General features: G+C 49.2%; 1 protein-coding gene across 1 annotated transcript in view; it reads left to right on the plus strand.

The window, feature by feature from the left end:
* The window catches only part of UNC79 (unc-79 homolog, NALCN channel complex subunit), a 307,457-nt gene extending 303,484 nt beyond the window's left edge, over window positions 1-3,973 (plus strand). Inside the window, exons 51-52 of the mRNA XM_049769769.1 lie at window positions 1,622-1,663; window positions 3,391-3,973. Of these exons, the coding sequence (XP_049625726.1) occupies window positions 1,622-1,663; window positions 3,391-3,591 (243 nt within the window). The 3' untranslated portion in view covers window positions 3,592-3,973. The remainder of the gene's footprint in view (window positions 1-1,621; window positions 1,664-3,390) is intronic.
* Window positions 3,974-16,440: the final 12,467 nt, after the last annotated feature.

A 16,440-nucleotide genomic window follows, 5' to 3' on the forward strand; every position in this document is an offset into this window, starting at 1 on the left:
CTGGGATTGTGACTCTCAAGATCCTCAGGGTTTCTTGTGGCGGAGGTCACAGTTAGACTCTGTATCTTGCCCCTGCTTCCCAGAGTCTAGCTAGACCTTTACAGAAAGGGCTCAAGAAGGCAGAGCCTTGCCTGGCACTGACACAGTCACAGGATACAGGAGAAATGCTATATCTAGGAATAAATGGCCACAGAAGTCAGATGAGCAAGTTGTCCACAGTGCAGTCCCACAGGAGGGCAGAGTGGGGGTGATGCCATGTGTTGTCCCACTGAGTTTTAGGCCTGGAACATTTGAAGGAACTAAATGAGACCTGAGTCGTGGGGAGAGAGGCCTGTTCTGCATCCTGGTTGCTGTCACATCCCATGGCTGTCCTCTGGCCTTTTCCTCTCCTGTCCTGTGTCTCTTTCAAGCAGGAGGTACCCTTGTCCTCCCCATCACCGGGCTGTGCCTCTATTCCCTACTTCCTGCCTCCCTGAGTCTGTAAGGACATTGGCTCAGGGGCTTGGTGGGAGCCCAGCCTGCTCCTGGGGAAAGGGTTTCTCTCATCTGCCTGGTGATGACTTTGGAAAGAGATCCTGGTCCCCATGCATGGTAGAAGATGCCCCACTGCATTCCAACCTTTTCTCCTAAGACTCCCACTGATTAATATCAATGAGCACCTCACACCCCCTCTCTGCACACTCTCTGCCTCCTCTACTAGGGCTGCCCTTCTACAGAAAGACATTGCTCATCTTACTGGTTTCATCTCCAGTGGCCCTGGTTCCAGAAAGCCCATGCTCAGGCACAGCTGGTGCATTCACAGGTCTTGCTTTCACACTACCCGTAGGCTGAGGTCTGCGGGTTCCATTACAGTCAAACCAGAGAAGCCAGCCATGGACCTCCTAGGGTCCCACAACTCCACCCTCACCCTACTCATGTCCCATCAGTAGCAGGGAAATCAGAAATCATTATTTTCTCCCCATCTTTTACATTTTTGAGCCCCGCCCCATGTTTACTTTTCCTGGGAAGGATGGACATGGGGCAGAGAACACCACCTCAGGGGAGGGACATCTGGTATCTGCTTGCAGGTCATCCTCTCCCCCTTTGTGCCCTAAAGCCCTGCTGGAACAGGGGCCTTCATGTGCATCCATGTCTGAGTCCTTCGCCCCCACTGGCTCTTCTTTCCCCTGCTCTTTCTTGTCCCTAGGTAGATGAGGGCTCTTCCTAGAGCTTCAGCCACTTCCGGTGACTTGTAACTTGCAACTCCCCTGATTGCTTATTGTCGGACACTCAGTACTTGGGATCCTGGGGAGGAAATTCTATTTTGAGAAAGCAAGGATTTAATTAAATAAATAGCCTTTTAATTTCCCGAGCTTAGGAGCTTTCAAGAGACAATCAGTCATCTCTAAAGTGCGCACTGCGGGCCCTCATGGGGAGCTTATCAACCTCCCAAAGCCACCAGCTCGGTGGGATGTGGTCTCAGAATGACACTTTGCTGCTCAGGGAGAGATGGTGTCCGGGACCACAGCCTAGTCCAGGGCTGGAGGGGTTTGGGACCCCGTGTTTGCCCTTTGGAGACCTTGGTGGTGGTGGTGGGGACACTGAGGGTGTAATAACATGGCTTCTGTGTTTCTCCACACAGCTGATACCTATGTGGTTGCCGATGATTCAGTCTAATATCCAGGTAAGCTCCCAGGACTGCCCAGAAGTTTTTTACTCCTGGCTTGGTCTCCCAATGCTGTGTGGGGCTGATGGGTGGCCTGCCCGCTGGTCTTGAGGATACCATGCAGGAGAACTGTGGGCTAGGTAAGGCCCCTTACTTAGGTGGAGTTAAGTCCTGCTCACAGCTGAGGGTGAAGAGTAATTGGAGGTGGGGCTATAGTCAGGGACCAAAAGCCACCTCCCTTCTGAGGCACAGTGGTCTATGGGTCACTCAGATTCTATAACAAAGGGGCCCCTAAGTGGCAGCCTTGAGCCAGGCTCTGCTCTTCCCTCTCCACTTGTGGACCCATAGCCCAGAAAAGAGAAGTTTGAACAGGGGCCCTACCCCTAGAAGGGGAGGGACTTGAGTAGGACCTACCCCCAGAAGGAGAGGATCCTGGTTGGGGGGACCCACCTCCAGAAAGGAGGGGCTTGTATGGGCCCACCCCAGAAGGAGGAGGGGCTTGGGCAGGCCCCTACCCCCCCAAAGGAGGAGCTTAGATGGCCTCACCCCAGAAGGAGGAAGGGTTTGGAAAGGGGGTGGGGTTTGGCAGGGTCTTTTGCCCCCATCTCCTCCCAGAGGAAAATCCTATAGACTTTGGAGGTGGGAGCAATAAATGGCAGTGGAGCTGGGGAGAAGATAGTCTTCTCGATGTATATCTTTTCAGAACTGGGAAGAGTTTGGTGGAAGGGAATATGGGATGGTGACTTCAAGGTACCCAGACACCAAGAAAAAAACACCTCTCAAGAGTTGTCTCAGGTTTTGAGTCTGAATTCACAGTGTTGATGCTACTTGGTGTGACTAATGGAACTATCAGAGCAATCTGGCACCTCATCTCATCTCAGTCCCAGGCCTTGTTTTTTTCTTTTTTTTTTTGGGGGGGGGGATGTCCTGCACTCAAGCAGTGATCAGGGGGCTGGGGGCCACTCCTGGAGCTGCAACCAGACCAGTTGGTTCTTATCACCTAGTGATATGGTGTTGATTGAGCCCATATACCTATATACCCAATGTTTGGGGGTCAGGCAGCACAAGAGCAACCTCCAGGCTACCCACATTATTATTGAGTGTAAACTGAGCACTTCACGCTACCAGAAGGCCGTCCCAAATTGCCCACCCTCGTCTCTCTTGGTAAACTGGGCAATTGGACCCTGCAGAGTGTGAAGAGGCCTGTGGACCTCACTGAAAATCTGGGAACAGTCAGAAAAGTAAGTCTCACTTCTTTCCAGGCACATGAGCAGAGAACAGAAAGATTGTAACTATGAAACAAACAGCACCTTATACACATTCATGTTTTGTGTATAGTCTACTGCTAATATAGACTAATGTAAATCTAATCCTTAAAAATACTCCAACATGTCACCAAAGTTTCTTCCCAGAATTGTCCACCAAAAAACAGTATTGAACTCAAGTCTTTTGGCTCTGGAGCCAGGCACTTCCCCATGATTCCACACCCAGGATAAATAGCCAGATGGAAACCTTGATCATGATCTGGATGGATTTGAATCTTAGGCCGCCATCACAAATGTCACCCACATGGAACACTGGCCTGGTCCAGGTCAGATAAGGCCCATGTGTGCCTTGTCAGTCCAGCTGATGGACTTTTGCCCACCCAGGCTGGCTGGACATTGCCTATGGATGTGATGGAGATGGGGGCGGGACGATGTGATGTGGCAGGAGACTGACACTAAAGCCTGGCCCTTTCTTCACAGCACTTATCCGCTGGACTCCAGCTTCGCCTCCAGGCCATTCAGAACAATGTGAACCAGCACAGCCTAAGGACGCTGCCGGGCTCAGCACAGAGCAGCGCCAGCCTGGCCGCTCTGCGCAAATGGCTGCGCTGTGCCCAGTTCAAGATGGCTCAGGTGGAGATCCAGTCGTCGGAGGCAGCCTCCCAGTTCTACCCTCTATGAGCAGACTCCTCGGCTCTCCTGTCAACACTCTGGTTTAGCAATAATGGGTTCCAAAACAAAACAAAAACAAAAACAATTTGATCCACGCAGGTTGGGGAACAAACTGGTACTGTACATTCTCTTTCTAGTTTAGTAACAAGACGTGCCAAGGCCGGAGAGGGCCAACTACGAAGCTTTCTTGCTCCACATATTTCTGATGACTCCTTGGGCTATCTGATTAAGTGTTTCCTTACATTATTTTTTAAGAAACCAAATCATTTTTCTTTAACTAACTTCTATTTTTTTTAAGAAAAAAAAATAGACTGGTGGGTACTCACAGAAAAGTTGTATAAGTCCCCCTGTTGCTATTTTTGATGATAGAGAATAAATAGGGTTTTTGAAACCTTTGTAGTGTTTTTTCTTAAAAATCCACTTCTTGGCAATGTAATAAAAACAAACAAATAAAGAAAACAACAACAACAACAAAAACCAAACAACTAACCCATCACCACAAGCCAATGACCACAGGCTGACATTTTTGTCTTCAATCCCGGGACCAGTGGCAGCTTGCGAGGCCCTGACAAAGTGCACTTAGAAATTAGGTGGTCAACCGCTTCCTTTGTTTTATAATCAATCGTATTTTCCAGGAGTGTCCCTCTGTTTTCTTATTTATAAGACGACTTTTTTCAACACATGAGCTCTAGGCCATACTCTCTTGTAAGCTTTCTGAGAACCACGTTAGTTTTGTGAATAATAAATTTTCTTCCTTTGTTAATAACTTGTATACAATTCAATTTAAAACCATAGTGCGCAGATTGGACCGGACCACCACACTGGCCCAGAGTACCACCCCACTTCCCACTGCCGTTGTGTTCCCCTAAATGGAATTATCTAGTGCCAGAGAACCACAACCAGTTATTGTGTGTTCACCAGACACTCCTACACCCTATGATGATTGCACTTAGGAAAAGAAGGCCAACTAGACACTTCAGTTGCACGGTCATGCTATTAAATGCATTTTTTAAAATGATCTCTGTGAGCCGGGGTGTTTGAAAAATCACTTTATAGAGCTAGAGATCAGTTAATGACCACTATTTATATATTAAATTCTTCAAACTTCTTAAACTTGAACAGCATTATTGAGAGACAAAAGCTTTCTTTTCAAACCTTTGGTGTGAGGGACGCCCGCTGTCTCAGAGGCCAGAAGAGTCAAAATTTGAGACAATTATTGTGATTTCTTGGCTTCCCCAGAGGTATGTCATTTCCTGGGAAGTCTGAGGGCTTCAAACCTCTCAGGAGGGTGGAAATGGGCCCCAGATAGAGGTTTGGGGTTTCCTGTGAGTGTGTGTTAGCTCATCTTAATTCTCATGAGACATTTTGGGAGCTTAGGATCTGGGATAAGAGTAGCAACAGTCTTTGTTCCCATTGCACTGAGGCAGCTTCTTCTACACTCTTCTACAGGCACTCTTCTACAAGGCCTGTCCTGTACACAGTTTTGCCAGCTGTCTCACCATGAGTGATTGTCTTGTTGGGTGGTATATTGCAAGTCAGCCCCTGAAGAGGTTGACTGATGGAGGGATGGAGGATGAGGTCTTTCCCCTCCAGCTCAGAGCACGCATCTGCCACCCTGTTCAGCCGGCGGTTCTGAGGTGAAGCGGCGGGTAAACAGCTTGCAGACAGTCAGGCTTGTGGAAATATTAGCTTTACTCAGTGGACAAGACTGAAGTCCAAAGCCTCAGCATCAGTTCCAGCCAAAAGCCCCTTGCCTGCCACAGACCCTTGTTTTTATCCCCCAGAATCAGGTACCACCCAATGGTGGGATCAGATACCACCCAATGGTGGAAGCAGAATCAGGTACCACCCTAGGGTGGGGGCAGAATGCCAGGTCACACCCTAGGGTAGGGCACAGTCACCAATCAGGGTAGGGTCAGTAACATAATAATCCCATAAAATGTTTACATACACAACAGTATATGAAGTATCTATTTATCTTTCCTGTAAACTGACAGCTTTGGAGGACTAGGGGATTGTCCTGTCCAGATATTCCCTTGCAGGGCACATAAATCCACATGTACCACTATCTCTTGTATTGAGTGGGCTCAGTTAACAGGCAAGATCTGATTTGAAGCTTCCCAGTAGGGGTTAGCAAGAGCTGAATCCTGATATTCTTGCCCTGCACAGAGCTTCTTAGAAGGGTGTATTGAAAAGTCCTGGATGACCCTGTGGCTGCTACCAATGGGAGGGGCTTCACACACTTCCTGTTTAGGTTCTTCAGTTCTCCTGTGTCCACAATGCCACTGCTAGCCTAGGATCTTAGGAGACCCCCACCCCCCAGGAGGCAAGATTGAGTTAACCCCGAGGTGTTTCTCTAAACCCATCTTCTTTTCTCACTCCTTGAACAGACTTCTGCCTCAGTTTCCCTTAATATTAAATATATACCCCAGGACTGGAAGTGAGCCTGAATTCAACCCTCTTGACTAGGCACTCATCTTGTTTTTTTCTATTGGGTGCCATGTACCCCATAGTATGGAAGTGGAGACCTAGATCCCAGCTAGGCAAGTCTACCCACACCCTTGCATTTGAGAACTGGAACTCACTGATTTTCCAACTGACCCAAACACTGTCTTTTTACTGAATCAACAGCTCTCACCCCAATACCATTCCCTTTCCTGGCCCCTGTTGTCATTGATGTGGCATTGATGAGTTTCTTTGGCAAAACAAACTTAGGATAGGCTCCAGGATGTGGGTATACCGAGGATGGAGTCAACCAATGACAGTCCAGAGTCAGCTGCCTCTCTGGGTGAAATGTCCCGAGAGTTAGCCCTACATACCCTTTACCTATTGTCTACCTGGGCAGAGATGACAAGTTACAGTCAATATGAAAGACTGACATACCATCTCAGGATCAGGGGTCAGATATACTTCCCAAGAGGTGCTCAGGAAGCCCTAAGGACCCTATCACCAACTCTTAGGCAGCTAGGAGGTTAAATGTGGGGGTGCAGTGCTGTAAGAAACTCGCAGTTCTGGGGATTACAAAGCTATCACATGCAACTCAGGAAACTCTAAGGCCATACCTGGCACTGTTTGGGGGAACATGTGGTCCTGTGAGTTCTACCTGGGCTAGACATATGCTAGGCCTGTTCCTGAACTGCTGTACCATCTTCCAGCCCCTTAGCATCTGGTCTTGATAGAAGTAGTTCACTTGGACTTGGCCCTTGACTTAGGGAAAGGCCCTAAGAATACTGAGTGCAAGTCTTTTCTGTTCACTTCAGGATTTGTGCAATTTCCCCTTATCTATAAAATGGGGACAGTGATCAATACATTTTGCTGAAGTGACAGTGCAAGTAAAGTGCTGAGAATTATATCTGAAAGGCAATGCACACACACACACACACACACACACACACACACACACACACACACACACACACTAGAAGTTATTAGAAGTAACTGTGTCATGGTAAAGCAAAAGAACTAAACCTGTTGTCCAGGTTCTCCTGCTGAGAAGAGCAGAGCCAGAACTGGATCTGCCTGAGCTGTGCCTCAGGATTATTCTGCTCTTTCCACCACTGCCCATCCACTCCCAGTACACTGCACCAGCTCGGCCATGCCCCAGATGATATAGTCCAGGACAGAGCCCAGGGTGCCAGCAAAGTCATCCAGAATTGACAAAACAAGCTACTGGCAGACAAAGAAGCAAAAAATACTCCAATTTCCTTTCCTCCTGGAATCCAACTGGCTTCTGAGTAACACCTGAGCATTTGGAGATTTCCTAGAGTGCCATGGGCATCACCCTAGACAGACCCAGATTCTGTGATCTGTAGTTGGCTGACCTTGGTCAAGTCATGCAGCCTCTGTGGACTGCAGAGTGTGAGGTTGTCTGTGAAATGGACTGATCAAGGAAATTAAGAAACACAAACATGGATCATTGTGCTGGTGATGTCCTAAGAGACCAGAATCTACAACTTTCTGGCCCCAGCAACTCCCCAGAAACCACTGCCACCTTATACCAGAAGATAGCCAGCCTCTAGCTCCCAGCTCACTGAGTTTCCTTCCTGGATCCAAGATGTGCCAAGAGCCGAGTGTGTCCAGCCGTCCCTTGGCAAGTGTGTCATTGTGCCTGACATTGGGATGGACTTAGCAAATCTCTGTCCTAAAATCTTGTCCAGAGATGTCACCGAATGGCAGCAACTTCATCTTGATTTCCGAGCTCCAACAGAGCAAATAAAATTGGATTGAATTGGAGATAATGAGTTCTTCATCCCAGACTCTTGCCTAAGCTGGAAGGACATTAATTGGGCAATGAGCTATGCTTAAAGATAGTGCTTGGGCAGGAATGAATTTACAAATATGTATTCTGGACAAATGGGGTGTTTGGAGAATCACAGTCTTAAGAGAAATAAAGTGGTGATTGGAAATCAGTGGGACATTCCCAAACCCTGTTGAACCCTTTGAGAGAGTAGATCCCAGTTAGAAGCTGGCACTTCCCCTTCACTTAAATAAATCAGTGAAAAGTGGGCCTTCTGGGAGGGCACTGGAGAGAAATCCAATTGCCCAGCATTTATTGAGCATCTACTCTATGTGCAGAGCTTGATTCTTCCTAGCTCTGTCCCACCCCACACTGTCTTATTATTATTCCCCTTTTAAGAGGGAGGCGGCTGAGATACAAGTGCCTTCCTCAAGCCTAGCATTCACCTCTCCTGAGACTCAGAAACTGTTTAACTCCAATTCTGAGTTTAGCACCTAATAGTTTATTGTCTCTACTGTTTTTTTTGTTTGTTTGTTTGTTTGTTTGTTTGTTTTAGGGATGGGGCAAAACCTTTTGGCTAAAAGGTTTCAGGAGCATGGGATGGACAGGAATGTTTTGTTTGTTTGAGCCTGTCTAAGTGCTCTTGGCTCCATCTCAAACTTTCTTCCAGCAATGTCTCCTCCTTTTCAAGAAGGCATTTTGTGGAAATGAATTCCACTTTGCTTTGGGAATTCATCCATTGGTGGGTGGGTTTGCTGCTCACACACTAAGCACATGGAATTTCCCTCTGCTTCCTAACCACCAGGGCCCTCTGTTTGATTTTATTTTATTGTGATTTTTTTTTACCATACCTGGATATGCTCAGGCTTTCTCCTGCCTCTGGGTTCAGCGATCACGCCTGGCAGTGCTCAGGGGACCATATGGTATGCCGGGGATGGAACCCACGTTGGCCACATGCAAGGCAAAACACCCTACCTTCTGTACTATCACTCTTGCCTGACAGCTTTTGGACAGTGCATTCCTAACAGAATACCGGATTTGTTTAATGGATATGTGGCCTCTGTCATAGGAGGCTGGCACTTCCCATGTAAGCCTTATAGTACAGAGTGGGGAAACCTAGGCCCTGAGAAATTGAGGAGTTAGAGGTGTGCACAGCTTGAATCTGTGCATTCTGCTACAAAACCCTGGATCTTTCTATGATGTGGAAGGTTCCAGCAGGAAAGTGATAGGTTGAGTCCTCTCTTTATCTGTGCAAAGGTCCCCTCAAACTTTGGAGCTTGGCAGCCAGCGGAGCTCAGCTCAGATCGCTGATTGCTGAGCTAACATTTTTTATTCCTCCTCCTGCTTTGTGAAGCAGGACTCTGGTAAGTGTCATTTGTATGACTTCCCAGGCAAAATGACCCTGCTTGACACTAGGTCAAAATCTGACTGCATCTGGGCTGATGCCTCACTCACTGTCCAGCCACCCAGCACAGTGCTGTCAGTCTAAGAGCTTGTTACCTGAGTTTGGAAGAATCCTATCATCTTTTTTAACTTTTTAAAAATCACTTTATTTAATAAATACCATGGTTACAAGGTTGTCCATAATACAGTTGAGTTCTTTCCACACTTACAAAGCTGTTCATGATTGAATTTCAGTAATACAATGTCCAACACCCTTCACCAGTGCATATTTTCTGCCACCAATGTCCCCTGTTTCTTTCCTGCCCTTCCTCCTGCTGGCCTTTTGGGGAGACATTTTATTTCTATCTCTTGTCTCTGCCTTTCTTTTCTTTTTTTTGTTCCTTTTAGACATTGGATTGCAATATTGTTCCTGAAGGGGTATCATGTATATCATGTATATATAAGTATACCACTGACCAGCACCCAGTTCTTGTCCAAACTGATCATTTCTAACACTCATTGTCATAGTTTAAGGGACCCTCTCTTTTGATGGGCCCCAGGGAACCATTAGATTTGCATACATCACTCAGGGAATCACAGACAAGATCAAAAGTATGGCCCTGATATCAGCCCTTCTGGGCTTTCTGATAAAGGGGCTCCTCCTTGCCCTATGACCTATGCATAGTTTTAGAGCTGGGCTGCTTTTCCATACCCCAACTTGTTTGATCTCATGTGAGGGAGCTTCCCACCAGCACACTGGTTGCTTTTTGGATTACAGAAAGTTGAGGTCTGGGAGGTGGTCCAGATGGGTCCCAAGTCATAGGATGTTGCTAGTCAGAGTTTAGGGCAAACAGAGAGTTGGCCCTTAATTATGTTGTCCAGACAGCCCCACCTTTAGGCCTGCAGAAAAGGGAACCTCCTGGGTTGCCTGGCAGACACCCTGATTTCTGCTCCTTCAAGTGGCCACTTGGCAAAGGAAGGCAAGCCAGCCCGTAATCAAGCGTGAAGGGCAGGAGCACTGCAGGTGAGGAAAATCACATGGCCTGGTGGCAGGGGGGGGCACTTGTGCAGTTTTGCCTGAGGGGGTGGACAGTGGGCTAGGAAAGCTGGTTGAGGGGGGGACCATGAGATCCAGGGCTGCATCCCTTCTGCAGGGTCCTTGCTCCTCTCATTGCTTCCAAGCCGCCAGCCACTGAAAGTTTTCATCTCTTGACAGCTCAGAACCCTCAAGAGCACAGTGGCCGTACTGACGCCTGCCACTTGGCATGTCTGCCACAGATCTATAATGTGAGGTTGGGGAGGTGGTTTTATGTGCTGGGCTCAGGCTTTGCAGGACGATACCCTAGGCTCGATCCCTGGTGCCACATTGATCCCCAAAGCAGCACTAGAAAAGACTCCTAAGACCTGAGCTGGGAGTAAGTAGCCCTTGAGCACCTCCAGTCTGTAATCCACATGACCCCCCCAACAGGAAATTAAAAAAAAAGGCAACTAATGAAAGAAACACTGGCTGTTGCTGAGCACAGAGAGTGAATGGGTAATGGGGACTCCGGGAAATGCCATCTGCGCCCTGACATTTGCTGCACCCCTTGTACCCCCATCCCCATCCCTGGGACAGCTGGTGTTTAGCTATATGAAAATCACAGCTTGCCATAGGGGCTTCAATTCATACTTGGGCATGCAGGTATCCTGAGTGGCTTGCCGGTGGGGAGGAATTCAAGCCCCCCAGCCATGTCTCTATATGGATGAGTAGCTAGGGTATTTCTGTCTCATCTGTCTCTTTCTGTCGGTCCCTATCACTGGGTCGGGCACACACATGGAATCATTCCAAGGGGGGATTGGCATGTGATATAATGTGCATCTTCTCTACTCTCCTTCAGGAGCTCCTTCTGGGCCCAGACACTGGACAGCATGAGGTCCAGATTCAGCCAGGAATGTTTTGTGGCTCTTAAGACAAAGGAACAGAAAGCCTGGCTCCCCCAAGATCCCAAAGGGTGTTGGCAAAAGTCAAAGATGACAAGCAGGGCATGGCCAAGAGGTTTGGGGCATATTTCCCTCTTGAGGGTGACATAATGGAAGAAACATCTAGATGCAACTGCATCCATCACTAGATGCACTGAACCCCAAAACATTTGGTGACAAGCTGGCAGAAGAGCTTGTTTGCGGGTGCTAAAGGTGGCTGCCCATGAGCCTTGGATGGGATAGTGATCAAAGGAGGAAGATAAATAGCAGAGATGGAGCTCAGGAGAAACTGCTGTGGATGAGACATTGGTTGCTGAAGCCCTGGGGGTCAGCTGATCACTGTTGGGTTCTGTAAAGGTTCAGATACATCTATGCAGCTTGTCCAGGACACAATTCAGTTGACCAATTCTGCAGGATCCAGCTGGCAGACACAGGAGGGGACAGGCTCTGAGATGGAGCTTCTACCTGCTGGGAACTGCCACCCACAGAGGCTGGTTATACTCCCAGAGGTCCAAATACTACTAATTTGTGTACTGTACCACTACGCCTATTCTCTGAGATGGAGATGCAGCTATGTGAAATAAAATGCTGTGTCTTCTCTCTGTGCTGCATATATAATGTTAAATTTATTTATTGGAATTTATCCACTCTGTAAGTGTTCCTTATGCTGGGCATGTTTGGGGTGAGTTGGAAATTTAGCATAAATAAGTTCCCCTGTGTCTTCTGGTGCACTTGGCTTTCTCATGGAGGTAGAGGGGTGGCTGGTAAGGACAAGAATCAATAGACAAGGCTGTTTGGGTCAGTTTTGGGTTTTACTAATGCCCAAGAGTCTGATCCCATGATACTGGGTCCTAGGCTATTCCTAGAGATACTGGGTATGATCCCTCTCCTGCAGATCATACCCCTACCTCTGCATCCCACAATCAGGTCGTCCATCTCAGCAAAAGCAGCCCTGAGATCTACAGAACAGACTTCAGAACTCCCCACCCAAGAGGCCTATCAGATGCAGGTGAGCTTATCTCACTGAGGGATAAATGCTCAGGCAAGAAGGCACACTTTTACCTCTTCACTCCAAAAGCTCCTGGAGGAGAAAGTGAACCTGGATGATCTCATCTTTTGGTGGTTTACCATGAGAGGAAGCTTGGGATTAATGGTAGCCTGAGATGGTTCTTGGCTGGGACTCCCTATCTGAAAGGACACCTAAGACTTGCTGGAAGGAAGAGGGGACTGGTCTTTGGGTGAGGGACCCAGTACTAACCCCAAGACATCTGGGAAGGGTGCACAACAGTGGAGGGACAGCAATGAGGGAATAACAGCTGAGATGGTGGCATACAGAGGCTTGGGCACCTTGGATTGGGCAGAGAATTCTGCCCTTGCCTCACCTCAATCTTCCTTTTGGGCATCGACTGTCACCATGAGCTCCTAGGCACAGATACATTGGCATAGAGATCATGTCTCAGCTCTATGCATCAACCCAGGGTGCATCTCTCTCTCCCCACACACACACACATCCATAGCAAGTGCATGGGGTTGAATCTGGAGGTGCACCAGGCCTGGCAGAGCTGTCCTGGGCTGTGAACCCTGTGCAGGGGATCCTGTTGAGGGGTTGGGCAGGGATAAGACTGACAAGAGCTGTCAGTGTCTCAGCCCCATAAGGAGTGTCTAGGCTCCTCCTTAGCTCCCACACATCCTGGCAAAGTGTCCCTCAGGTGAACGAAGCCTACTAAGGTGCTTGGGATATGAGGATGGCAGCAGGGAACAGCTGGTCTGTGATGATTCAGCAACTCCTGCCCTGGACTCCCCCTGGTGCCACTGATCCCTCCAGGTCCTTCTTGCACCACTTCCCAAGTGTCAGTGCTCAGGACTCTCCTTCCCACCCTGCCTATGGGAAAGGGAGGAAGGGTGAGGGAAGGAGAGGCAACAAGCAAGGAAAGGCAAGGGAGAACAGAGGGAGGAAGAAGATCAGAGGGAGGAAGGAGAATGGAGGGAGAAAGGAGGAGAGAGGGAGAAAAGATGAGGGAGGAAGGAGGAGGAAAGAAGGAAGGAGGAAAAAACAAGAAAAGAAGGAAAAAGGAAGGGGGAAAGGAGGAGGAAGTGAGAAATGAGGGAGGTGGGAGGAAGAAGATAGGAAGAAGGGATAAGGAAGGAGACGGAGGATGAGGGAGTAGTTAGGGGGAGGAAGGAGGAACTTAGGAAAGGAGGAAGAAAGAGGAGAGAAAAGAAGGAAATGAGGAAGAAGGGAAGGGAAGGAGGTGGAAGGAAAAAGGAAGTAAGGAAGAGATGGGGAGGAGAAAGGGAGGAGGGTGGAGAGGAAGAAGGAGCGAAGAGGAGAGAGGAACATGCTTGCCAGAGGCTATGGTCAGGCCATGTCAGCCCCTAAGGACACCCATGGGCCTGTGTCTACTGCCTTGGGGACGGATGCAGGGTTGACAGGTTGTTTGCTGTTGGCTCCTGAGCCAGAGCAGCTGGAGATGAGCCAGGGCTGCTCTGCCACTGTGGGATGGCTTCCCTGTCCCTGTCTAGTCAGGCAGGGTCAGGTTCAGCCGCCTGCAGAGTTCCTCTCTGTGGGAGGCTGGCTGATGAGCCCTTGGCTGGCAAGCCTGGAGATAACCCCCAAATCCTCCCTGGAGGTGACTGGGGTCCAGAGGGCAGAGCAGCTCCCCTGTCCCTGGTTGGTAGCAGCTGGGCTCTCAGCAATGCTTCCGTTGCTCTGTGCCACCAGGCGCCAGGACATTTTTTGTTTGCCTTGGTTTTGTCTGCCATGGTCCAGCATAACTGCAGGATTTGGTGCCATTCAGCCGTGTCCAGCAGGGGGAGCTGCTGAACCCAGGTCCGAGTTCACACCCAGGCGGTCCCTTATGGCCTCCATAACCCTGACCATGGTATTTTGGAGACTGGGGTGTCTTCCTCACTCGCTCCCGGTGGGACACGAGGCACTTCTTGCCACTAAGACTGGAGCACCTGCACCCAGAAGAGTTGGCTTCTATCTTAGGGTGACAGGATCTGCACCTGCCTCTTTTAGGGAGCAGATGAATCTGGGGTGACTCCAGTGTTTTGAGGCTCCTCACTTCAAGGTGCCAGGAGTCCCGATTCTGGAGGAGTTGGTTGCGTTCTGGGCAGAATTCAGACATTTTGTAGGAGACTGTGGTCTGAGACCTCACCCCTCTCCCCTCCCATGTGGCAAGCTCTCTTGCCCCCAATTTCTAGGACCTGAAAGTCATGCACTTAGGGCACATGCCAGGCCCAGGCAAAGGAGGGCAAGGGTCCAGCTTCTTGGAACAGAGTGAAGGATAAAGATGGGTTGGGGGGGGGGGCTTCACAGGAGGCTGAAACTGGGCACATTTGAGAATCTCCCATAGTCTGGGTCTTGAGCCCCCAATCTGCACCCTCTCCCCATACCCCCCACAGAGCAGCACCCCAACATCACTACCAAGCACCTTTATAAGTCTCTATTTTTATTGAAAATAAAAAGGTGGGCGCTCGCTTCCACCAGTGACCTTTGGCCCCAACACCCTCCTCCCCACTTCCTTTCCTGCAGTTTGCAGGCAGCTCTGGCCAGGCCTGTGTTTGTCCCTCAAAGGAACCAGTGGGGACAGGTGGCCAGGAGGGCTAGGCTGGATGACTGAGGCCCTTCCTGCTCTCCCTCTCTGGGCTGCATCCCCATGCTTGTGCGATTACAGGATGAGTAATGGATGGTGAGAACAGCGCTTTACATCTATAGAACTATATCGAATATATATGTCTGTGTGCACAGTGGTGAGGCCCTTCCCCGCACTGGCTTGAGAAGCTGCTAGGGAATTGGGGTGATTCTGTGGACTCCTACTTCATCCTAAAATTGGGCTTAACCAGGAGATAATTGGAAAATACCTAGTTGAGAAAAAGCAGGGAATTGAAGATTCTGCTCACAGTGGCCTGAGAACTGGTCTTGTTGGACTATTAGGGGGGCTCCCGATTAGGCCAGTGGAGAATTTCAGGAGTGCCTATGAGCTGTGTCTTTGGAGTGGTGGCATTGGAGAACTGTTGCCAAGTAAATTCCTATGTTAAAATGGACTCTTTCCTCTTAGTTTTCACTGAGGAGAGATTTTCATTAGTCCAATTTGGGGTGAATGTTTGAGATGTTAATTTGGGGGGCTCTGCCTAGGTCCCCAAGGAAAAAGCTGACATTGGCCCTAGAGTGGATCAGACTGCTAACATTTGGCCTCTGTGATGGAATTCCAGTAGGGGAGGGTCTCCCCTGTGCTGAGCCCTCACCCTACAGGTTACCCTGACAGGTCTGGCTCTCCAAGACTCCTTAGGGGACACATGCTGAAGGCTGGGTTGAGGGTCTCACCTGACACTAGGTTGTTTGTGTGTGTGTGTGTGTGTGTGTGTGTGTGTGTGTGTGTTTGGTGTTATACCCAGCAATATGCATAGGTTACTCTTGACTCTGCACTCCGAATTCACTCAAGGGACCATATGGGATGCAGGAGATCAAACCCAGGTCAATTTTTGCAAGGTAAACACCCTCCCCACTATACTATCACTCCAGCCCCCAGTGGGTTGTTGAAGGTGGGGGTGGTCTGCCTGACACTGACCCTTCCTCTGTCTCCTCTGTCACTAAACCCCCCATCCCTTGAGTGGTGGAGGACTTACTAAAGACTCCCCAGATTAAGGGAAGGAGCTGGAGGCCAGTGGGAACTGTGTCTGTCACAGGACACGCAAAAATCACATTTCAGTCCCTACAGGAAACCAGGACTGCAAAGGAAAGGGGAGGAGGCTGCTGTGAACAGGGTAACTGAGCTGAGCCAGGCAGAATGTTTGGGTCCTTCCATCTGTGGGTTTCCCCTGGAGACACCGTCAGTTATCTCCTGTGCATGAGGAGGAGGTGAGTCTGCAGAACTAGACCCCCTAATCTAGAGGGAAAACCATGCCAAGCTTTGGTTCCAGGGAAAGAGACCTCAGACATTTAAAGGAAGCCATTGGAAGAACATTGCGTGCCTGCTGGAGATAGGGATGGGGTACTGTGGACACAGGGAGAAGGTCTGAGAAGCCTAGTTCTTAGGGTATCATCATCGACCAGCCCAAGGCTCCCATGATGGGTTTGGCACCTGTGGAAGCCTCTGTGGAAGAAAGCAGGGCCTGGCTCACATGGAGGGCTGGCCCCCATGAGGTTGGGATGTGAATTTGCTGACACTGCAGGGCCAAGGCATTAGCCTGTGATCAGGAGTCCCTTACCCAGGAAGACAAGAACTCAGCCCCACATATATAGAAACCCTTTGGATGGTCAGTTATGGTGGAAG

The sequence above is a fragment of the Suncus etruscus genome, chromosome 3 (assembly GCF_024139225.1).
Source record: "Suncus etruscus isolate mSunEtr1 chromosome 3, mSunEtr1.pri.cur, whole genome shotgun sequence".
Classification (NCBI taxonomy): domain Eukaryota; kingdom Metazoa; phylum Chordata; class Mammalia; order Eulipotyphla; family Soricidae; genus Suncus; species Suncus etruscus.